This window comes from Kryptolebias marmoratus, linkage group LG14, assembly GCF_001649575.2.
Source record: "Kryptolebias marmoratus isolate JLee-2015 linkage group LG14, ASM164957v2, whole genome shotgun sequence".
Classification (NCBI taxonomy): Eukaryota; Metazoa; Chordata; class Actinopteri; order Cyprinodontiformes; family Rivulidae; genus Kryptolebias; species Kryptolebias marmoratus.
The window spans coordinates 21,687,047-21,713,211 of NC_051443.1; the positions used below are offsets into that span (position 1 = coordinate 21,687,047).

The window sequence follows — 26,165 nt, forward strand, 5'->3', positions numbered from 1 at the left end:
TGGGCTATTGCAGGAAATGAATGTCCAGTAGCTAGGGCTGTTAATTAACATTTATGGCTTGAGATGACCGCTGAATCATTAGACTGACTCTCACAGCCTTCACATTAAAGCATCCAGGGTATAAAAATCCAATCTCTCTCCTTGACTATCTGCCAAATTAATGATGGTGGATCATGATGTTGATTTGTTTCGTAATCTGAATATAAACTGCATTGATCCCTTTTGGGGGTACAGTTTGTCCCCAAGACAGTTTGTGTTTGTGGGATGTTTGGGAAGATGTGTGAGTGTTTCATGGAACAAAAAAAAAAAAAAAAATGGGTGTGTGAAATCCCACAGGGTAATACCATATGAGATTTCCTAGAAGTTTATGTTTTCAGTTACACTAATGCACGCTGTTATCTCATCATAAATATTCACTCTTAAACATGTACTGCATTGAAATAAATAGATAGCATCCCAAAACTGTGAAATGACCATCATTCTGAATCTATTTTAATTTTATTTTTATCTTTTTTTTAACAACTCTTTAATAATTAAACCTAGCGCAGTACCCATAATCATTAGTGCTTGTGGTGGCTTTAAGGTTCTGTAGGTAATAACAGTTATAAAGTGATCATTCTTGTTCTAGTATGTTAACATTTTCATTACACATCCTTATGCATGATTATTGCTATGTACAATGAAATGCTTTAATTTTGGTAGCAGTTTCTTTCTTTCTTTTTTTAATTTCTTCAATGTTGTTTTTGCTTTTTTTCTTGTCTCTTGCTATACAATCATTTAGCTTTACCTTCTCTCAACCTGTTAGGATTTGGGGGGTTATTGTTATTTTTCATGTGTAAGTTTGGGTTTATTGTTTCCTGTATTTTATCATTTAGTTGTCTTTACACTTAGTCTTGTTTTCATTCAGTTTTTGTTTCTTGTCTTTGCATTCCTGTCATCATTCACTTCTCTGTTTATTTCTTGCTTTCCTGCCACGCCCATCTTCACCTGATCCAAGTTGTAATCACTCACCTGTGCCCATTTCCCCTAATTACCCTCTGCTTTTAAAACCTGGTCATTTCCTCCATTTACCTGCTGGTTGTCGCTTTCACGTGCTGTCTAGGTCCCATTTCTTGCCTTGCCTTGCCTTGCCTTGCATTACCTTCTGTTAAAGAAACAAAAAACAACAAACTAGAAGATTTCAATGTGAAATCTACAAGTTGGTCCATGAAATTGTGATGAGCAGCTTGCAAAATAAACACATCAGTCAACACTTATATCCAGGATATTGCAACACCCTTCTTGAAAATAAACATAAACAAAGTTGTATTTCTATATATTTTTGTAAATTTATGAACAGAGCAAAAGCAATTAACAAGTTGACTTTGAAACCCCAAAATTATAACAAACTGTACAAGTCTTCTTTGGAAGAAAATATTAACGTCAAGAGACTTTCTTGTAAAATAAATAAAAAGTACACAAATGGAACTCAAGATTGAAATACCATGATTATACTTTGCAGTAGTGGGTTAGAGCTGTCACCTCCCAGCGACGGTTGTAGGATCACCTACTGGCCTAGAGTCTTTCTGGTTGAAATTTTCATGTTCTCCCAGTCCACGGGTTTTCTCTGAGTACTCCAGTTTCCTCCCACAGACCAAAACCATGCATGCTCGGTTAATCGGTAACACTAAATTGTCTCTAGGTGAAAGTGTGAATGGTTGTACATCTCTATGTGGCCCTATGATGAACTTGCAACCTGTCCAAGGTGTACCCTGCCTCTCACACAGTGACTGCTAGAGATAGACACCAGCTCCATGCAATCCATAATGAAGAACTAGGTAAAGAAAATGGATGGATGATTGACCTTGGTAAAACCAGGTACTGAAATCTGTTATGGAGATGACAATCTCATAATAATTGAATGGAACTACAAGCAAATCTGAAAGGTTGCCCTTTTGTAACAAATTAAAACTGAGCATCAGCCACGCCTGACAAATTACAATGTTTATCTAATGGGCTAATACAATTACATCTGTAAAGAGGACAATTGACATACTTTGTTTTACATGTTTTTTTTTTAATATAATTTTTTTTTTTAATTATTATTGGAGTGGTCATTGATAGATATAGTTCATATAAACAGTTTGAGCAACTGTATTCATATCAATTTGCCCAGGGTTTGACATCTATGGGGCATCACAATATTTAGTGCTCTGTCTATTGGACAAATTACAAATAACCTCAAAATAAAGAAAATTAATTTTTTCAGTCTAATTTAAACTGGTTTGTTTTCTCCTCCACCACATCAAAAAAAATGCTGCCCAAGTCATGTGTAAGTTTACAGACACACAGGCACACACTCACACCCAAACACAGGACCACACATGCAGAAGTACACAAATGGACATCTGAGTCAATTCCAATCGCAGCCCCAAACACCTGTCTGCCAATCTTTCAACAGTGTTTTGCCTGCTATTCCCTGGCCAATCTCTGTGTGTGTAAGCTCTATGTGTTGATATGTCAAAGTGTGTGTATGTGTGTGTTAGCAGTCTGACAGAAAAAGATAAGGTGGCAGTCATCTTATCATCCTGAGCCAACCTGCCCTAAACCCTCACAAACCTCAGGTGTCACATCATGCTGGCTTTTCCCCAAGCACTCCTTCATTTTCATGTCAGTTTTACACCAAACTGCTCTCCCTCAGGCTCTGAACTCCCTCCCTCTGTCTTTAGCCATTGATTTGCCCACCAGTCATTTTTGATAAGCAGATAAACATATTCTTTAACAGTTTTTTTTTCCCCCTCTGGAATTCCTTCATCTTCCTATTTCTCTGTATCCACCTACTTATGTTTTCAACCTATCACTTCTTAGTGTATATATATATATATATATATATATATATATATATATATAAAATTCCCTTCTCACCCTCCGCGGGTGGTCTTTGTTTCATCCTCTGAGCTTGGGTCCTCTACCAGAGGCCTGGGAGCTTGAGGGTTCTGCGCAGTATCTTGGCTGTGCCTGGAACTGCACATTTCTGGACTGAGATGTCTGATGTTGTTCCTGGGATCTGTTGTAGTCACTGCTCCAGTTTGGGGGTGACTGCCCCTAGGGCCCCGATGACCACAGGCACCACTGTGGTCTTTGTCTTTGTCTATGAGACTCATGCATAAACAACACCAAGCTGGGACACCAAGCTTGCACTATTTTTTCCATATGGGCGATTCCATTTCACTTCCAACTTCCATCTCCGGTCTGGAAGCTTGAGGGTTCTGCATAATGTCTTAACTGTTCTCAGGACTGTACTCTTCTGGACAGTGATCGCTGAGGTTGTTCCTGTGATCTGTTGGAGCCACTCTTCCAGTTTTGGGGTCACAGCACCGAGCGTTCCGATGACCACTGATACCACTGAGACCTTGACTCTACACAGCTTCTCTATTTCCTCTTTCAGCCCATGGTATTTCTCAACCTTCTTGTGTTCCTACTTCCTGATATTACACTCACTTGAAATTGCTACATTTATCATCTCTTCCATCTTCTGTAGATTGTAGAGCACCACAATGTCCAGTTGATTAGCCATCACCATCTGGATCTGTAAGTCTCACAGCATCTTAGTTCTGCCATTCTCCACCACCCTTGGTGGTTTACCTGCCTGCATCTTACATCCAGCTATTATGTGCTGGACTGTCTCATGAGCATCTTTGCATAGCTTGTATCTTGGGTTCTGTCTTGGGTCCTCTGACGCTTTTGTGCTGCCATGATTAATGCCTCTGTACTGTCCTTCAGTCCAGCCTTCTCTACCCACTGGTAGGATTTGTGGACATCGGCCACCTCTTTAATCTGCCTGTGGTACATGCATTGCAGGGGCTTACCCTTCCATGATGGTTCCTCTTATTCCTCCTTGTCCACATTAGGTTTCTGCTGCCTGAGACATTCACTTAGCATTGGGACTGACTTCCTAATGTACTTCAGTATCTTGGTTGTTTTGTCCTGTATAGTGGCTCTGATACTCACTAGTCCTTTGCCTCCCTCTTTTCTCTTAAGGGTCTGGCATACTCCATAAGACATCAAGAAGTCATGGTTACGAGACATTCATTTTTGTACACATCCTTCTTAGTCCACAAGACATTTGGCTCAGAACTCCCAGGAAGCTCCTCCCTCATCCTACAGCGTTAAAATGGGTTTCTTCCAGCCTGCTTCTCAACTCTCCTGTCCTTGTACAGAATGTTGCTTTTCTTACTGCGACCAGACATGTTTATTAAACCGACTAAGACAGTCACAGCCATGAACAGCCGCCTGTGTCTCTATGCTGTCTTTTTAAGTTCATAGGTTTATAAGTTTAGCTGAAACAGTTATAAAGTTGGCTGTATTTTCTAGCAGCCTCAGCCAACTGCTTCTCAGCAGAGCAGTAGAAGCAAAAATAGCTACATTAAAGCTCACCAGCTTTTCTGCATAAACACGCCCACAACAACTTCTGACCAATCACGCAATACTTGTCGCAAACCCCTGTGTGAAACAGTTCGACCATGGCCTTGTGTCAAGAAGGTGTGGGATGCAATTTTCGTCACACAACCGTGTGAATTAGAGCCGACTTTGTAACTTCTCATGGAGTATGCAAAGGCTTTTAGTTTCAGGGTAAAAAAACCCAAAAGCAAACAAACAAAAAAACAAACCATGTTTTTAATGACATGATTTAAAACCTAGGCCAATGTTGTGCAGTGTTTTTTTTAAGCTTGCAAATAGCAATGATTCAAAATGTCTTAAAAATGAATTGTATTTGAAACCTTAGTTTCCACCTTTTTTTTTTCTGTCACACTTTATGATTTGGCTCTTAATGTTGTAATTGGACACATATTGTTAGTATAATTTGATGAGCAGTGGGTATCTTGCAACAATAAAATACACATTTTATTCGTTAAGCAAAACTAATCTATCTTACTTCACTTGATCCACCATTATTAATAAATAATTTATAAAAAATTTCACAAATGGTTACTTTTAAACATTTTAACTTAGAGTCAGGTCAGTCACTCTTTGTTTAGGCTCAGTCATTGTACAGATTGCATACTGTGATTACAAGAGAAAGGGATAGACACACAGATGGAGGAAAAATGTCCATTAGGAAATGTATATGTGGATGACTATAAATTTTTTATGCAGTCAGTTCAGCAGCTTGTGCATAGCTTTTAAAGATGGAACTACTTAGTTTCTAATTCATATGCATTTTAATGAGAATATACAGAATGTGTTGTGTTGTCTTTACATTTTACATGCTGGTCACATTTTCTTTGCTTTACTGCTACAGTAAAGTAGGCCATCCTCTCCAATTCTTTTGTAGCAGAATGAAAAAAAAAAGTATTTCTATGATAATGACAGAAACCACCACCCCATTACATCAGAATAGGCGGACAGAACAAAATCCAAAGCAAAGCACCTGCTCAGTGATGTCAGATGACAGTTATGAAAACGCTTATGATTATAAGACTCATTGTCTAAATTCACTGCATTCAGTTTGCTGTCTTAACCTGACATTTAACTGTGAAATTCTCATGTCCTTTTTAAAAAAAAAATAATATATGCGATTTCCTCTCTTTCTCAGATTCTTTTTTTTTGCCCCATCTTTATTGTTATTTTAGTTTCCTACTTGCATTTAGGATGATTTGAATTTTTTTGTAATGCTCAGATCACGTCTTGAGATTTTTGTGTTCCCATTTATGTAGTTGAATTCTGTGCCACCAGTAAACTTGTATTGTGAAGATTTAGCAGATTCTATTCAGCCGCTGCCTTAATACTATTTCTGTGTACACAGCTGTTCCATTTTATGGAGTCCACTAAGTGCCAGGTGTGGAAATACAAATAAGGGTTGATAAAATATGTTCTCTCAGTTTAGCAAACTGTATGCACTGGTTTGCTAATGCACATCAGTCTGTTGGGGAAAAAAGGATAGATCATTACTTGGCATCAGTGAAGTTGGAACATTGGTCAGATTGTCACTTTCAGCATCATTAACTTCTCCACAAATTATTGATAAATAACAAAGTTTGCCTCCCTTCAATGGCAGAAAAGTCTACTATTTGCCACAGGCTTATTCTAATTAACACAAGTTATACTCTAAGGCTGACAAACAGTGGTTCTAAATAACTCAACATGTTGCTTATGGAAATTCATCAGTGTAGCTCTGGGACAAAAATTCTCTAAATCTATACTAAACACATCTTCCTAACTTTTCTGCTGAAATGATACCAACGGGTGACATAAATTGTATAAGTATATCACTTTACAGACACTACAGACAATAGTTTTGACAAAAAAATATATATAGCTGGATATTGCAATTAGTAGATGGTCTCCAAAACCATTGTTTTATATTTTTTGTTGCATTGATTTCTGCTTTCCTATGTAACTCTAACCCCTTCCTCAACACTGAAGACTTAAACACAACACCTAGTTCACAAAGAAACCTTGCTGTTCCAAATGTGTGTGTGTGTATAGTTTACTAAACAAAGGCAATAGATTCCCACCACTGCTATTTTTATCTCCACACCTGACTCTTGCTAGACGCTGTTCATTTTGGAAATGTATGGGTCTCATTAGGAATTACTATTGTTTTTGTGCTTTCTTTGTACCATTTTTGATAAAACAAAAACAATGCAGATAAACAAATTAAACTATTTTTGATTTATTTAAGGAATGAGCTGCTTTATTAGTGGGAAAAAAAGACATTTGTATTATTTAGCTTAGTGTGTTTTTTGCAAAAAAATGATAGCCCTTTTTAGTAGATTTAGCTTTTACTATGCTTACAGTTAAATTGTGTGTCCAGCCATGTCTTATTTTTAAACCTTCATCCTCCTTCTGGTTTCTAATAATAGTCCTTACTTTTGAAGCAGAATGGAAGGGGAGAATGAGTGGACTGCTGGTTGATTTCATATTGGATTTTCTACAATGCACAGCTCAGTTGCTTTGAGGACATCTTTCTGCCCATTGATTTAAAATTGTAGCTCTGTCTGCAAGAGTAACCTTAGAATTTTATATCTTAATTTGTACTGTGGTAAAGGAGATGGTTCTGTTTTTAAAATGGCATTTATTCTTGAACATGTAAATGTTTTTTAGCATAGTCTTGTGTGCAAACAGCAGCATCTATTATGAAAAGGCACACAATGCCTTTATAGAGTTTTGTGTAAGTTAGAAATCCATAATTATCAGCATCAGTCATGTAATACAAAAAATCTTATTTTCTGGTGGCTGAACCATGTCCTTGTAAAGTAAAATATGTAGGTATGTCTGACCTGGAGACAAGGCAAGCAGCCATGGCTGATGTTGAAACTGAAACTTGATGTCCAATTTCTTGGCCTTTTTTTCACTTTGCATATTCAATGAATCATACTGTACAGCAGTTTATTATTATTATTATTATTATTATGTTTACTCAGTTTTTCTCAATAAATTAAATATCTTCTCACACTGAAATGCCACTGTGTTATGACTGAAACCTAAGAGCTAAGGAGTTTTGATATGTGTTTCTGTAAAACTGATCTGTTATCAGGGTGTTGAAAAGACACATGCTGAGTGTGTAATTATCTCTGACAGTCGTCTCTCACTCTTCACACTCTGTTCTATCTATTTTAATGCCCCTGTTTGTAGTGGCTATTTTATATGTAGCAATATATATATATATATATAATTTTTTCTTTGCTTGCACAGTCAAGATTCACTCAAATGGTTTCAGCCTAGCCTGCTAAAACAAGCTCCCTGTCTGGAGTTGCCAAGAGGCCTTTGGGATTTGTTTTTGCTGAGATTCTTAGTTTTAGTTTATTTTGTTGCATTTTTTATTTATTCAGCACTGTTATTATTTGTGTGTTCTCAGCTGGTGTGAAGCCTAATGTGTTGGCTTGAGAGTTCAAGAGCTGCTGAACTGGAAAAGTACAGCTGGTGTCAATGTCTGGAAGAGCATTAACACTGCACACACACAAACAAAGTGTTTGGGTGTGTATGGAAACTCATATTGGGGCAAGAGACAATGAGAGCAAGGGAGACCAAGATAAGGTAAAAGGCAGGTAGAGGAAGAGCAAATAAAATGCTGTGCAGAAAGTGTGTAGTTGTCCAAAAGGTGATGTTCCACATGATAGCACATTCTGCAATGTTGCAACACAGCAGAATCAGCAAATTCCCTGCTCCTTTATTTATTTATTTATTTATTTATTCTGTCTACCATCCAGACAGGCAGTCTTGCTCAGGGACAAGGTTTCTGAAAACAAATAAAGAGGCTTTCAGACACTGAGACATATTGATAAAACAAGAGGAGCTGCTTTAACTCTTTGTAAAAATAAAGTTAAAGTATACAATTTGAAAAGCAAAATGTATTAAAAAGAAGTATAAGAATATAAAATACAACTTTGACATTACCTGTTTGCATGCAAACTGTCTGTCTGTTAGCAAAATATCTCATGAACCACTTGAACGATTCCAGTGAAACTCCTAAAAACTAATATTTGGATGTACATCTATACATGATTAACTTTTGGAATCACTCCAATTCAGGATGGCCACCACAGTTAATAGAACTTAACAAGAATAACGTTGAAAATATCTCAGCCAGTTCAACATGTGTTCACTTAATTGTGGTGTGGTAGTAGCTGAGAATAATCCTCAACACATTTTCTGAGTGTTGACACATCTTGTGAGATGTTACATTGTTACATGAACAATGTCACTTAAAAGGTTTGACTAAAACAACTATAACTGTCAATTTGTAAAATAAGATGATCTCATTTTAAAACTGAGCAGTTTTGCGTTACTACAAAGAATTCCAGGCATTTAATTTTTACCTAAAACAGTTACACAACATTTCAACAAGTTTAATTATTTTATTTTCCAAAGCTATTAGATACAGGGAAAAAATATAATACATTTTACGTCTTTGTTTCAGTGTTACTTTTACTTAGCAGGATTTTCTAAAAGAGAGTCTTTTTGTACACTGGACACTGAGCCACTTCATCAGGAACATGATGTGGCTTCACTAACAGCCATTTTACAGAGCAGCAGATTTGGCTGATGTGCATGACAAGTTGAATTGCCATGAAGTAAATGTGTGTGTGTGTGTGTGTGTGCAAGTGAGTGTGTCTAGCAAGCAGTGTGAGAAGCGTGTAATAGGTTCACCTGTCCTTGGCTGCAGACTGATGGGCAGGTGGAGCGAATGGAAACCAGATGGAAAGAAAGAGCGATGGCAAAAAGCGAATGCATAGAGTAGATAAGACTGCTTTAGCAAGCCTAGAGCAAGAATACATATAGCTTTTCACTTTTTGAAAAGTTTAACTTTTTTTTCAGTACCACTAAAAGATTTTAAAAAAAGAAGAAAAAAAACTAAGTATATAAATGAATATTACATGAAGGTTATGAAAACTTAGTATTTTACTTGCTATAGACAGCTCTTTGAAAGACATGAATTTGGAGATTTAGTTAAATTTTGACAGCATTGACGAGCTAATGACTAGTCTATACAGGGCCAAGATAAATTTGATTTCTGTCATCTTAAAACAACTTCAATATCAAATATTCTTAGTGGTTTTGTAAGGGTGAGTGGCGGTAAGACCTAGGAAATACAGACAGGCACAAGGAGCTTAAAGAAATAACTTTATTTAAAAAACATTATTAAAGAAACAAAAAAGACTGACCTGGAAGCAGAATAATAAAAAAACTGCATTAACTTAAAGAAAGACCACAAGAGAAAATCAAGAAGTGCAACAATGATTCACTGAAGAGAAATGGAGGCTTACAGACTATATGGGCACGTGATGAGATTGGAGAAAGGTGACTAAATATATATGCATACATTTGCAAGAGCAAATAACAGCAGTAGCTAGCTGTAGCATGTCTAATGCCGCCTAGGACGTTTCCAACAAGAATTCCATTCTCTTGAGATTGAAGTTGTTTTCAGATGGCAGCTATCCACTTTGGTTTTGGCTCTGGTTAGACCGACCTGTCAGTCCAGTCAAAGTAAAATAGTATTTCTCAGTTTTAGCTATCTACACCAAGTAGGATCATAATTGTCCATAATGGTTCTACCAAACTGCACTTCGAAAGATCTAAACTGACCTTTTAATTGTTGTGACTAATATATCAGACAGTGTCAGGATAAGACTTTGGTACACCTAAATACCATTTAAAAAAAAAAAAAAAAAACAAATAAAAAAAAAATGATTTCTTACAATTTTGGTTGTGTTTAATTTTTATTCCAGTGTATTTTTATGAATGTGTTAAAATCTGTGTTGCATTTGACAGGGTGAAGAGGAGGACAAAGTTTGCATTTCCCCCACTTTATGGTAAGTTCAGTTCTTGTCTTTAAATTTCCTTTAGATATATTTAAAATACTTCCTCTTTTTCTCCCCTGATATATCATTTTTTGACTTTTTTTTTCCAAAATTTTCTGGCTCAGTCTTTGAAACTCATTTAGTTTAGCCTATAAACAAACTATTCTCTTTATCTCTTACTCTTCTTTCTGGCTCATCAAATCATCAGTGTTGCTGTGCGATTTTAAAAATTTGTCTTACCATAACATAAGCCTTTTCTTGCACCACTTTGAAGAGGATGGTTTCTGCAGTGATCACTCAAGCTCAAATCAACAACATGAGCCACATGTGTGAAGAACCAGAGAAATATTGTGAATCTGTTTGGCACATGTTAGAAAAAGAGAGCCTGAATATGATAAGAAAGTTGGAGTCCCTCTCTGTCTCAGGCTTACTAAAACAGATTAGATTCCGTCTTTGATATCAGAAAAAATAATGAAAATTTTAAATGCTGAGATTTCACATTCACAATGCTCCCCAAAAAAACCCATGTCTACAGCCTCTGGCCTGCTAGTGTGGTGGTCTCTGCTTCTGTCTTTGGCTGTTTCTGGTTGCCGTGGTGACATGTGCATGTCAGCAGAAGGATGTGTGATGTATGTTTGTGTGTGTAAAAAGCAGTGGGCATTGAAAGAACTCTGTGGAGGTGTATAGAGTTCCTCCGTCCAGAAATGCCAGCGACACACACATGTCAACGGTCAGATATGGAAAAAGTCGGAATGCAGACATTACACACCATCACCCAGGCAGTCACTGGCATGCAAACACACACACATACACTCTCTCACACACACACACAAAATATGCAGACGGCACGGACACACACGTAGACAGATATCCAGATTCCATGCAGGCCACCGCGAAGCATTCAGGCAGTTCAGAACTATAAGGTTACATACAGGGAAGTCCATTCTTGACACACTATTTTGAACAGTATATGTACAAGGTTTTATTCACTCACCTGAAGCTAACATTTATTAACACTTATTTTAAATTACAAAGAAGTGCCTGCAGTCATTTTTTGATAGATTTATACAGAAATGACAGATGATATTTGCATAAAAAATTATCAAATGCAAATTGTTTTTCACTTGACTGCAACCAAAGAGAAACTGGGGGTTAAGGGCCTCGCTTTTGGGCAGCTTGACTTCAGCTGATGATAGAGGGCGGGGGGACATCGCTCATTTGCTTTCCACAGTCAGATTTCCCCGGTGCAAGTCGAAAGGATTAAAACGCAAGACTGCAGAAGCTTTAGGCTACTGCTGAAAAACAGGTGTAATGCAATGCAATTACGCTGCCATTCTCTTTTCACTATTGTCATAATTGAGTTCAAGTTTAAAAATGTATTCTCTCCTTTGGGGATGTTCGCCTTACAACCTGGCATATGTCATGATGCACATTCAAAACAAACAAAAAAGTTGAGGCACAAAAACAACAGACACAGTATATATATATATATATATATATATATATATATATATATATATATATATATATAAGTAGGCTCAAGAGACTGCAAAAGGTCTGCTGGTCTGCTACAGGTAGCAGGTAAAGGTGTTAATGGAATTGGAGATTTAAAAAGTCAAACCTCAGTCTCTCACTCTCTCTTTTTTTCATCAGATATGAAGGTCTTTTGCTTTTCCTATTTTATTGTGCCTGAAGCAAAGTTTTATTGGATTTTTGGAGGATGTATTAAGAAAGGTCCACATATTTATTCATCCATTTTTAAAGGTAATTCCATGTATGTTTGAGCAGGGTTTGACATTTTTTTCATTAGTTTTTTCATTCTACTAATCTATTATGGACAGGTCAATATAACTGACTGAATCAAGCAGCATTGACAGCAGTAGTGTTTTTTTGTGACTTATTTTTATTGTTTTTCTGGACTTGAAGACAACACATATTCCCAACATTCCTATTTTGAGGAACAACAACAAAAATGGTATCATATTAATGTAAAGGTCAAGTACATTCTTTTTTTTCTTCTTTTAAATAATAGAGAATTGTTAAGTAAAACTTTATAAAGTTCAGTGAAACCTAATTCTTTGGCTAAATTGATAAATGTTAAAATTTGGAGGTATATCTACATGTCTGTCTCATCCAATTCAACTTCTACTCAAAACTTTTGATCCTCTGACACTTTGTAAAACTTTCAAAAAACTGACTTTAGTGATTATTGGCCTAGGTTTTTGACTGATACTGTAAATGTACATATTTTATGCCGCATAAAAGTACATTCCCTGTTTTTGTCTAAGGATTTCAGGTGCAGTCAGAAAGCTGCAAACAATCTGTGTATGAAAACAGATGAATTTAATTGGGTCATGTTTAAACTGGTCCCAGTTGTAAGGAGTTCAGCAGTAGTGTGCTGACACCTTATGCTTCCTTTTTTAAGGACTGGTGGAGATCAAAGTGAATAACTAAAAGAACTACACAGATTTAACCTCATAATTATTCACTCAGCGTTCAGAGAATGAATTGGTGTACATGTGAGACGGCCCACAGAGATCTAACCCTCCCTCTTAGGTTAGTTTCCCTTTGTTTTTGACCACTTCAAATGCTTCCATTGACATGCATTCATGCAAAGACTTTTATGCTTGTGCGAGTGCTCGAATCCTCTGCTTATGAGTGTGTCTGTGGTGATGAGGTGTTTGAGGAGAGGGGGTCAGCAGTACTGTGTGTCCCTCTGGGTTGCAAGAATCACCTTTAAATATGCATCTAGCCTCCTCATACACTCACACACATTTAGTTTCAGTTTGTGTCTTTTGTGTTCACGGTGTACAAATTCACCCCCCTTGTTTTTTAGATTATATTGGCATTGATTTGTCTGCTACACTTCCTGATTCTTTACAAGTGCATTTGGCATAAAAAATGACTGAAAATGACTTTTAGGTGTTGCAATTATGGCATGTCAGATTTTCCTTTTGTTTGTTTTGCATGTCTGCGTGTATGTCCATTAGTCACTCTCACTTCCACTGTTTTCCAAAAAGTGTGAGAATGTGTGCACAACAGTGTATGTGTGTGTGTGACTTTGAAACGCCTTATCTGCCCAAATAGATTTAAAATGACCTGATAATGCCTCCAAGTTCACTTATTATCTCAAGCTGCAGGAAGTATTTCCTTTTTCTTGAGGATAACCGCTATTCTTTCATTTTTCCCACTTTAACCCTTAATATAGTTAATCGGTTAACATTGAACACAAGGAGACACCATTAGACATTTTGTTTGACCCTTTATTGAGAGAGAATATAAGGTGATATATACTAAGTACACATAAAGCATATGCAAGCAAATTACATCACAGTTCACGAAATATGTATCTTGCAAAAATAATATCTAACTTGATTTCCTCCCCACTGTTAGGTTTATGCATGGTGAACCTAATACGCAGACTCATCATGATATGAAAAGGAAACTAATTTATTAACAAAAGAAAACAAAAGGCTGACGTAGCAACAACAACACAGAAAGAGAAATACACGGATTACAATAACTTACATGAAACAAGACGAGCAAAAAAACATGGAGCTTGACTGCGGCGAGAACAAAAAAAAAAACACAAGGGCATGAACATCTGAGCGGACGGAAAGGAATGAACCAGCGGGTCATGAATGAACAGAGACCAGTTTAAAGAGACTGAGGGTGAGAGGGAAATTGGTTGCAGCTGGGACATGACGAAGAACAGGTGATGTGGGTGTGGCAGTCAGACCGGGGAATAGTGAGCTGATGGCAGGTGAGTATTCAGCACAAAGAACACATGAGAAAGACTGACACATAAAACAGAATCACAAAGACAAGAAAAACAGAAAACATGAATGACAACATAAAATACAGAAAAATAACACAGATAAACTCAAATCATGACATCCACTTTTAAAATAGTCACATGACATAAAAGTTACTTTATAGTCTAGCTTGCTATTTCTGACTGAGCATTGGTTGACTTTGAAGCAATAAAACAAGGAATAGCACTTTATATGTTTACTGATACAGTTCAATGTCCTTTGCAATTTGACACGGCAATATTTAGATCAATGTCACTTACCGTTCTTGACCTAAAGGTGCTGACAGGCTAATGGTGAGCCCAGGGTTTATAATAATCAACAATGTTCCAACCATGCTGACAAGAAATTCTTCTCAAGCCTCCTTGGTGCTGTTCCACACCTCTGAGTATGTTTCAGGCGACTATTACCAAGATCAGCACGTCTGCTGACAAGCCTGTGGACTGTATAAAAAAGGAATAGACTGAAGTTAGCTATGTCAACAATACATGTTGACAAGGCACAGCTGAGCATTGTGCCAGTCAGCATGCCATTGTGCAGATGACAAGACCGTGAATGTTTGGTGACAAGCTGCTTGCTATTCCTTGCCTATATTTGCATGGGTAGGGTCTCAGACATCTGCAGTCTAGTGAAACTTGAGCCTCTCTTTCCAGCAGACACTGTCAGCGTGTGCTCACTGATAAGGATTATCGAAGATGTGTGAGCTCTGCGCCCTGGGATTGTCCTGCTTGCTGTTGGAGGTCAATACATGTGCGCTCTAATGTCCACGAGTGTTAGCAAGCAATTGTGTGAATGTGTATTTGTCAGGCGGTGGGGGTTAGGCCTGGATTGAAATGACAATAGAGAGGAATTTAAATGAGAAAAAAAGGGGGATCAGCAACGTTTGCAAGGAGGATGGAAAAGGCTTTGGCACTATTGTTATTCTTCCTCTTTGTCATTCTGCCTCTCTATCTGTCTATTACAAATCCTTGGCTCTTTCTAAGTCTTTCACCTGGCTGTCTCATTTTTTTCTTCCTTTTTTTTAATATTACAGTCTGCCTTTTACTTTTTTCCAAACTTATTCGTATCAGTTTTTTTTTCTCTCTTTCCACAATTTTCACCATGACTCTACTTTTGAGTTCTCACTCTTTCGCCATCATCACAACTACTGAAATAACGTGAATCCTAAGTACCACAGAGTTCTAAACTGGGATGTCCTGATAAAGGCTCATAATCCTGATTTTAACCCTAACTATCAGCCAAATATCTAATTAGATAATAAATTTTGCCTTCACAGTGGCTTCTAATGTGTGCTAAAGAGATTTTTTTGATTTGTTTAAAGATGGGGTTGTGTGAACTACTTATCTATGGTCTACAGTGGTCAGCAGGCTCACAGTTTGGAGAAGCATGAAGGATTTGTGGTGGATGAGCCAAGCCAACAGATGCAAAAAATTGGAACACCAAAAAAGCAAATTGTTTGGCCATGAAGAACTACATAAACCTCAAAGGTTTATAATTATTTTAGGTACAAAAAAACAAAGAAAAACAAACAAACAAACAAAACATTAAACACACAAATAAAACATACTTTGAAATTTTGTACCACATCACTTTTTCATTACATGCTTATTTATACTGAAGACCAACCACAATGCCTCTCAGTCAGTGGTTTGTGGGAAGCATTGCATTGCAAAATGGACTGTATTACATACTTAAAAATCAACATGAATATATTGTTTTTTTTTTATGTGTCATCACATACTAAGAATCATGTGACTACATGTGATAACTTGTTATCACATGTAGTCACATAATAGCAAAAAATGTTCCCCAATCACAGACGTACAAAACTTGATTTTTACAAGTGAAAACATTTGAATTTCCACAGATTTTTTTTACAAACATACATGGAAAATATGTGCAAAACGTGTTTCACAAATGCTGCACGCTAATTTAACAGGTTTTCACTTGCAAAAATGTGATTTTTACATGTAAAGTTCATCTAGTTTTTTTCTGTAAGGGATGAACCCATTTGGTACAGCTGTTTTATGCAAAGATGGCAATTTATGGTTCATAAAGCCACTATTTGCTTTAAATGGTAGGACATTTGTAGAGTTTAAAATTTTACAATAAAAAGGAAACATCTACGTGGTCCCACTTTGAACAGTTAGCATGGTTTATTTGCCACAAATGATCTTCATGCTTCCATGTGTTTTTGTTTTTGAGAGCAAGGTTACTGCTCTCTTTTGCAGATAACACTCTAACAACTCAAAAATACCTCCTGCCACCTGGTCTAAATCAAACTAAAATCAGTTTAATGGAAAAAGGCTAAGCACAGTAGTTTCTTAATTTGATGCTGATTTAACTTAAAAGCATTAGGAAATGTGGAACACTAGAATCCAAATTCAGTTTTTTTAAAGAGGAATAAAACAGAAAAACTCAAAACTTTACAGAAGTTGTTCTACAGGGTGAAATATGTGGATTGTTAGTCATAACATTTGGTTATTTCCATCACATTTGCTTGACAGCATTGTGCCAACATGAATAAAAACCAAAACAAAACAAAGCAAAACAAAACCACAAAAAATAATAATAAATGGCTGGCCTAACCATCTATGTTTGTCTCTAATTAGGTTTTATCATTTTTTTTATCTTATTGGTGCTAGCTTTTTTATTTTATATTCTTGCTAGCACCATATTGCTTTGCATCCTATTTTGCAAATCGCCCTGCTTTATGATGTATTTCTTTTTCTAAGACAAAACATAAAACATAGCATATTAAATTATATAGCAGTTGCGTATATGAAGGACTTCTAGCTAATGACTAATGTGCAGTTTTTGTTCCTGGTTTAAAAAAAGAAAGAAAAAGAAGAAAAAAAAACATTCAACAGAAAAATCTTTCAATGTAAAACAGAACCATTCATATTTTCCTTTTTTGGGTAAGTCATTTTAAACACACATATGCATATGCATGCTCATTTTTAGTCCACATCTCCATTTCTGTGCCCACCCTTCCCCCTCCTCTTCATCTCTTTGCTCTGTAGCAGCTCTAATTGCGATCAATTAGGAAACTTCAGAAGGCTGAAATAGGAGCTGTGACAAGGGGCATCCGCTGAGCTGGCAGGGAGGGAGAGAGAAAAATAAAACTGAAAAAAAGAAAGGTGGAGGAGGAATAGAGGGAAAACTATAATATAGCAGGAGTATAGAGCCTGGGAGTGGCAGGAGAGATGACTCCAAGTTGGTGCCGAGAGATGAGCTAATGGTAATAGCATGATTGATGCAGCCACGGGAGCAAAAAGTCACATCGTTTTTCATGCCAGGTATCGATTCCTGACAGGCTCTTGTTAACTTTGGAGGCATTGAATTCAAACATCACCGTGGTAAGGGGTTAGAGTTGTAATCCCATTTAACTTGTATTCTGTTGAACTACTAAATGATGCTTTCATGGTCTAAATCCTCAACATGCCAGCTGGACACTGCAACAAGGTTGCAAATTAATTTTAGGAAAAAAAAAAAGTTGCACTAAAACATGAATACAGAATTTGTTTTTGATTAAATCCATTGAGAGAAATGTTTACTCTATTTTTTTATATAGGAATGAAAAAGTAAAACAAAATACTAAATCAGTGAATTATCTGTAGAAATTTTCAAAAACATTGAATCAATTGTAGGAATTAGAATCTGACATGTGTCTGAGCTTTTTTTTTTTTTTTTACACTTTTTTGTTTATTATACAATTACCTATTTAGTTTTAATGACCATACATTTTCATCCCTCATGTTTATTTAGCATAAGGCACCAACACCTTCTGGCTATGTTTAGAAAATTCCCTGGCTTGAAGTAAAACAGTCAGTCTTTGCCACACATTAAGAAATATTATTTTCCAACCAGATCTAATCACACCAACAAATTATCTATCAATAAACATAACTGCACAATCCATAAGCATAACTGTGCAATACATAGGTTTCTTTAAACACTGAAACAAAACATGTTGCAGACAAAAACAATACTTTTGATTCATATATATGTCAATTTAAAGTTCTTGCTAAGTGCATAGAACAATATATAATATATGTATATTTACATGAAACACAGTAAAAGTTACTAGATCTAGGGTCAAGGCAAAAATAAAGGACACTTTTCTGAGAAGGAAGCAAGTGAGACAGGAAATACTCAAATGGTAATTTACATATTTATTTGTTGTGCACCTCATGTGAAGGACATTCCAGTTTGTGTTCCCACAAAGAAAATGAAAAGAGAAATTTATAAATTCTGAAAAAAAAAAAAAAAAATAGTGGATATTGGTACAACTGTACAAGCGACTAGGCATAGTCTGGTGCCTGGATTAAGGCAGAGAAATATATTAGTGGTGACATGGTATGAGCTCAGCTTTAAATACAATACAGAATTTAGTACATAATCTTATTTATGTATGTATTTATTTACTATATTTATACAAAAGTTAATAATGATTTTAAGCAATACAACACATGTAAGGCAATATGATCAGTTTACAGCTGATAAAAAAGCCTTGAGCCATCAAGATATACTATAGAGAGGAGCAGAAACTGGAAGTTGAAGCCACCATGAACACTGCTCCCTGGTGGCTAGCAGCAGTTTCTTAGATCCCCCACCTCAATGTAAAATAATGGGACTTTTGCCTGACTGTAAATTTAAAATACACTTCATATAGGTTTGTCAGTAATTGATTTTTGTTGTTTTATGTAATTCTTACCTTGCTGCTGTGTGATCAAATATGCATATTTCCCATACATTTCATTTCAATGAGTCATTTGAGGATTAAAAAAGTGTCATGTTACACTGTGATTGAAAGTGTGACAGTCTATTAGCGAGTTGGGAATGTGTGCAGGCGGGACTTTTGCATCGATGGTACATCCTTTTTTTTTTTCCTAGTGCACAGTATCTGGCTCCAAAAATAAAAAGGTGGCAGCTCTCACAAAAATGGGAGGTTTGGCTTCAGTTCTGAAAAGTGGGAGAAGGTGGAGACACCTTGCCCACCTTAATTAATGTTGATGCTTTACCTTAGAATTATTAGAAATATATTGTGTGTTCCTAATGATGCAATTACCTAAACAAAAAGGGACACATATACTAAACTGTGATAGTTGTTTCAACATGGTAAAACTTAAGTGACTGATAGTGTTTTAAAACTTGCGAACAAATGAAAAAGTGAGAAAAAAAAGAAGTTAATAATCAGTCAAAAGCCCCAAACTCAACTTTGCCTTTTCTGACTATGGACTGAAATCTGGCCACATTATGCAGGACATTTTTGGGTGAACAGTTTTTTGCAGAAGAACAAGGAGCTTGCAGTTTGTCAAGTATTCCCACCCAAGGCGAAGCTTATAAAAAGCATTATTATCCAGAAAATTTCTTTCACAGAAAAGACAGCGTGCTGGTTGCCTTCAGCTTTCTGAAGCAACAGCAAAAGAATGTTTCAAACGCCTCAATTCTACAAGATTCATGTCATTCCATGCAGAGCTTGACTTGCAGATAAAAATATGCTTGTAAATAAACCAACTGGTAATTTGGACGGCTCTTGTCAAAGATACGGCTGTGTGTCTGTAGCCTTGGGTTTGTTAAGTGTTTCTGTTCTTGATATGTACACTAGAAACTGAGAGCCTCTGGTCTCTTGTTTAGCTGGCTTTGCCTTGGGGCATAACAGACCCTTTTATCTTGTCACCCTAATGTATGTGTGTATTTGTGTGTGAAGCAGAAAGACAGAGAACAAGAGAGAGAGAAAGCCAGTGAGGAGAAAGGAGGATCAATACCAAGCCGTCAGGAGGTCTGCCAGTCCCAGAGAGAGAGGGAACAGGACACCCAGCAGAGAGTGGGAAGGGAGACAAAGTGAGGAAAAAAAAGAGGAAGGGAGGGAAGACGTAGGGAAGGAAGAGGCTGAGGAGAAAAAAATGTGGAGAGATGGATGAAGAGCAGAAAACTAATATAACAAGTTGGATGGAGATGAGAAAATGGATGGATGTGGGGAGTGATACAGGAACCGGGTAATGGAAAAACAAGGAGAAAAAGAATAATGCAGTTGAAGAGATTGTGAGAGAAGTGGGAATTGTTGTGATACAAGTTGCAACAGGTGAAAATTAGACAACCAAAGGAGCACCTAATCCTATTTTATTCCCAAAGTTCTCTTTTCTTTTGGTAGAAAACCCCCAAATATAATTTATTTCCCTCCATTTTGCAGCATGGAATACCTATTTATTTTACTGTGGTTTTAAAGAGCATATTTATATAAACTAAAGTAAACCATTAAATGTCAATGCCTTCTACTGTCCACAATTTCAAAACAAAAAAACAAAAAAGTTGTGTTGCTAACTATGGCTCATTTGTCTTGATGTTGAATCTTATTTAGTTATTTTGTTAAAACACTACTGAGCAACAAATGTTCAAATAGAAAAAATCAAATATTTGCTTTCTATCAAATATGTTTCATATCAAAATTAGGAAATATAATTCCTGAATAACTTTGTGGTTTAACTAAAGAATATCTTCATGATTATCTGCAAGGAAAAAGGCATGAATTTTTTAACTCTTATCTTGGAATTACCCTATAATAGAAAAAAAAAGCCATTCAGTCATTATTAAAGTGCATTGTGGTCTGAGATGAAAATGTCAAACTTTACCTCAATTCTTTATTGTTAGTTTTTTGGATGTCTGCTGAAGGGGTTTTTATTTTCACCACTGTATCTCAAAATGCCTTGTAAACTCAGGTTAGCTCTACAGGGATTAACTCCGACAGTGCCACTCTCACCTAAAAGCACCTCCTCTCAGAAACAAAGACAAATCACAACAAGTATTTATAACATTCATTTTTATGCATAATTCAGTGAACATAAACATCAGATGAGGAGGAAAAAGTGAAACTGTTTCCCACAAGAGCTAAAAGCTTTGACTCGACACCTATAATGAATATTTAAACTCTGACCTCGCCCCGCATATCTCTATCAATGATTTATTGTTCTCCCTTCTACTTGTCTATTTTTATACTCTTTGTCTTTTTTTGTCCAAGATTACTATTTGACCTCTTTTTATCTTCCTCTTTCTTTTTCTGACACATTTGTTTCAGTAGCTGCCTTTAAAAAAAATCTAGACAGATATCATTGGGTTTTGAGCCTGACAGCTGCAGAGAAAATTGCTGAAAGTAAAGTTAAAAGAAAGAAAAAAAAAAGAAATGATCTTATCTGTGAATTATCTGTGAAAGTCATTGACTGTAATTATCTTTCCACAGTATATTTCACTGGGTGATGATTAAATGTTCTAATGGGCCCTGAGAACAGTATTATTTAATGTAAGAGAATAAAATGTGGAATGATACCCTATTATTATTAAATGTGTTCAAGATGAGGAATTTGATCTGTGAGTTTCATTTTACTTGGGCCAATAATGACCCAGGTTTCTTAATGAAAGAAATGACTTAAGGCATAACACAGTTTTTCAAAGTGAAACAAAAAAGATGTAATGAAGTGTCTCCTCCTTTGTAAAACTTCTTTTTTGGTTTGGAATAAGACAGTGAAATTAGCTTTTTATGATTTATTACAAAAACTATATAATGATCTTATGCTAATTTGTTTGTCTCAGTACTGCAAACAACTAAAAAAAACATATTTTAAACATACAACAATTGTCTTAATTCAGTTGTTGTTGATATTTGCTAATACCCACTGGTGATTTTTATTTCACTCATCTTGCCATCCAAATTCTGAAAACAAACAAACACTGTTTGGTTTAAAATGACAACTGACTAAAGTGAATAATGTATCCATGAGAGATAAAAAGAAAGAAATGCAAGAAATAAGTTCCCAGACATCTTTAACTGGGATCTGGGATTTAATTGAACAGGTTGAGTTTTAAACCCAACTCAACCTGTTAGAAACCTAATAAAAAAGTAAATAAGTAAAAATTGCTCCAAAGCTAAAGTGCTATTGTGTTGTTATTACATGTAGAAATCAGGCTGTCTAATATTAGATATCTTCAATGCTGAAGACCAACAGCTTCATTTATAACAGAATATGTCTTTGCAACCTGCATCGCTCTCTGTCTGTCTCAAGGTTAGGGCTCACAAGGGAGGAGAGGCATCAGGTTACACTAATGCATCATGGCTGCTGGAGGACGCACACACCTCGTCACACACTGTCTCACCCCATCTCTCTTTCTCTAGCACACACCCTTGTGAGCTGATACCCTTGTTCAGGTCAAAAGCATGTTTAAGACCTTCTGTTGTAGTGATCTTTCTACTTGTAGGGAAAAAAAAAGCCTTTTGTTTCTCAAAAAATAAAATATCTTCAAAAACAAGCCATACCAAAATTGTAGAAGGCTGGACTACGAACTTGCCTGTTTGTTTGTTTGTTTGTTTTTTTGTGTCAGTCACAATGTAGAGATATTATATTTATTCATGCCATAAGCATGTATTTCTGTGGTGCTAACACCTACTTCCTTAAAAACAAAAGCCTGGATAACCTCCTTCACATCTTGTATAAATATCATTTAAACATTTTGTTGGTTTCTCAAGTGTAAGTTATTGTGCATTTGACCTTTTAAAGATCTATCTCTAATTGTGGATATACTATTGCAACAAGATTTTATGATCAGCATGTTTTGTTTTTGTGTTTAAGAACCTTTATTTATTTTAACAGGTAAGTCAGTTGAGAACCAATTCTCATTTACAATGACGACCTGGTCAGGAGGCAACAATACATCTCAAAATATAAAAACAATGTTGTAACAAAGACACGACACAGACAGCATAGAGTACAAATAGACATATTGTAACATTATAAGCCAGGATAACAGAATATAGATATATAAAATAAAATAAATAAGAAAAAAAATTATATAACAAAAAAATAAAAAAGGAAACTAAAAACAAGTACAATGATAAAAAATTGTGAAATTTTTTTTGTGAAGAAACAAACAAAATACTCACGTACAGTAAATAGATACAAATTACACTTGTTCTGACAGTGATATTGGGCTAACTGAAGAAACAGATTCACCTCTAAGGGATCCCATAATAAATTAAAATCTCCACTGGAAGACCGACCACTGACCTCTAATTTTAAGAAAAGACCAAAGTGTTACAAGGGTGTTTCCTCACCCTCGCACACATGCACATACGGACACAAATAAACCCACTCTCCCATTCAGTCACACACACTCTCTCTTATTCCCAAGTGTAGTGAGAAGGCCTTATTGTGAGAGCCCAGAGGAAATGCAGACACAGCAGAGGACAGGCCATCCATTGATCTGGGTATAGCTGCTCTCCTTCTCAGGCTCTCTTTTTTCTCTTGTTGCTATTCCACACTGTCTCTGCTTTTTTTTTTTTTATCTCAACCCTCTTCTTTTTTTTTTTTTTAAATTTCCATCCATCTCACCTTCATGTAGTTCTGTATTCCTGTGATCCACCACCCCATCTTTCATTATATCACAACTTTCTCTCCTTTAGTCATTTCTGTTACCACTCTTGCTCTCCTTCTGCATCTTTGTATCTGGTAACCACACTCTATCCATGCTTGTGGCTGTGTTTCTGGTGCCATATCTCTGTTTATTATTTGTGTCTGCCAAAAATAACCCATTCTTCTTCCTCTGTCTCTTTGTTATTCCCTCCACACCTCTTCAGCATCATGTCCTTCTCTCAGATGACTATTTTTATTTTACCTTATGATTCTTTCTGTCTCCCATTATTTAGAGTATTTTAAAACAAGGAATATTATTTGTGAAAGACTGAAAGAAAATATGATAACAATAAGGGGCAAAAGGAGGTCACAACAATGTAGAAAGAAGCACGAAAAGAAATATAAAAAAAGAAAGGCATGCAAGGTGAAAGTTATAAAAGAAAATTTAGCTAGTAAAAATAAAATGCAAGGAAGTGTGTAGAGACAAGATGGAAAAAACTGTAAATAAAACCAAAAATGATGGAAATAGGGAAACATAAAAACCAAGCACACTGACAGGTAGGTCGCATGTCAAAGTGAGTTGTGGGTAGGATAAAGCAAACACAGCTGAACAGGAGAAAGTGATGCAGTGAACACTCATACACTTCACAACCCTCAAGTGACTGGTAATCCTCAAATCTCTCCTCTCCTCCACATACTTCTCATTCCCTTCACTTCATCCCTTTCTGTGCTTTCAAAATCTACTCTTCTCATCCTTCCATCACCTTTCTCTTCCCTTCTTCTTTTATTTCAGCCACATCCCCTGCAACCCCCACCCTTCCTTTCCTTTTTCTGTGCCCCTGCTCAGTTCCTGCTGGACAGGCTTTTTATGAGAGCCATGTGGACCTCCCTAATGACATGAGGACCTGCGTGTGTTTTGTTGAAGGTGCTGACATGTGCATGTGTGTTTGTGTGTCGGTGTGCGTGTAGTCGAAGTGCTGACGCGCCGGGTGTTTGATGGAGGTGCTGACGTGCCTGATCGTGGTACGGTTCTCCTATACTGAAGTTGTGCCGACAGCATTTTACCTTTGTAAAGTCCAGTAGGAGAAACGGAGCAATGGAGGAGGAAAAAAAGGACAAGTGTTGAACCAAAAGAGGAAAAAAGAGAAAGAAAAAAAAAGATTGAGGATTTGCTGAGGGTGGGAGGCACAGAGGATCAGAATGTTGGAAAGTGAAAGGAATTTACTGTTGTGTACCTTGTACTTTTTGTTATCTGTGTGGCTTTGTGCTAGAAAGCAGAGGCACTGAGCTCCGCTTTGAATTGTAGGAACAGGAATACAGCAGGTTAGTTGCAGAAAGGCAGACCGACAGAATATGATGTGGCAGAGATGATGAGGAAAAAGGAGGAAATGAAAGAGAAGGCAAAGAGGGGAAGACCCCTAGGCATAAACAAGGTGTTTGAAATATTATGTTTCAGCCTCTGAAGGTGGTACAGAGATGCAAGGACACTAAGATAGATAGAGAATGAAGATTATTGGGGGTATGTTACAGTGATTCGTATTGGGAGATTTAAAAAGCATGATTGGAACTTCTAGTGTTGCCTAACACCCTCCTTAACTGAAAAAGAAACCACTACCTGCATATAAGTTTATTTATTTTTAATATTTTTTGTCTAAATCTAAAACAAACATTTTCTACACTTTTGAGTATTTAAAAAGCTGTTTAAATCTTTACCTACTGCCACTTCTCAATTAGAAGATGATCACCTGTTAATTACAATATAGAAAGAGTATATTTTATTAGGACATAGTAAGAGGTTAAAAAATATACAGCAAATTTGGATAACTATGCTTCTATGAAATTCAAAGTAGACTATTGCTTTAGAACTTAAGTAAAAACAGCATAGACAGTTTAATCAATTGTTAATCTTGATTGCCTCCTTTCTTAATGTACCAAGAAAGAAGGCAATCATAATGTGACAGAACTTACTAAAATCTGCTGGACTATTCAGTATGATTAAAATTATTGTCCAGATGTTGATCATTAAGACACAATATTGCCTTGGAAATTGTTGAAAGAGGAGCTGGAATTAGGCTTTTTTTTTCTTTTTTTTTACAACTACAAGTGTCACCCTCTACTGATCAATAATGAAAGTGCATGTTTAGGTTACATTTCAAATTAGCATCCCCCCCTCCAACAAGATGTAGTCTTTTTTTAATATACTCAGTGTTGGGGAGGATGTGAACATGGGTATAGGAAAAATTAAATAAAAAAAAGAAAAATATAGTGACTTTGTGTTTCCGCCTTTAGCTTGTTAATTTATGCCGTGTGCGTGAGGCTTCTTAATATCTATTGGGATTGCTGATATCTGCACTCTGATCTCAGTAGTGTAATTTCCTTTAGATTTCTCTCATACATGTAATAGTTTCGACCATCAGGGTTTATTCAATCAGTGGAGCACACACTGTAGAAATGATGTCAAGTATTTCGATACTGCCAGCTGCAGTATTACTCCAAAAAGAAAAATTCATAAAATGCATTTGAAGTTGAAAAATGCTACATGTTTTTGTACCCATGATTTTTTTTTTGTTTTGTTTTGTTTTGTTTTTTTAACTACCAGAATACCAAGAATATCCAAGATGGATTTTGCCTCAGCACAATTGTGCAGTTCTATGAAACTAGTACTC

The 26,165-nt window shown here is 36.3% G+C and overlaps 1 protein-coding gene across 3 annotated transcripts in view; it reads left to right on the top strand.

The window, feature by feature from the left end:
- The window catches only part of cntfr (ciliary neurotrophic factor receptor), a 210,597-nt gene that overhangs the window by 19,429 nt on the left and 165,003 nt on the right, over window positions 1-26,165 (top strand). For 2 of the 3 annotated variants that reach the window (XM_037979341.1, XM_017410707.3), the window contains one exon: window positions 10,255-10,295. The exons of the other annotated variant lie outside the window; for it this stretch is intronic. In XM_037979341.1, the coding sequence (XP_037835269.1) occupies window positions 10,293-10,295 (3 nt within the window). In that variant the 5' untranslated portion in view covers window positions 10,255-10,292. The remainder of the gene's footprint in view (window positions 1-10,254; window positions 10,296-26,165) is intronic. 3 annotated transcript variants of the gene reach the window in all.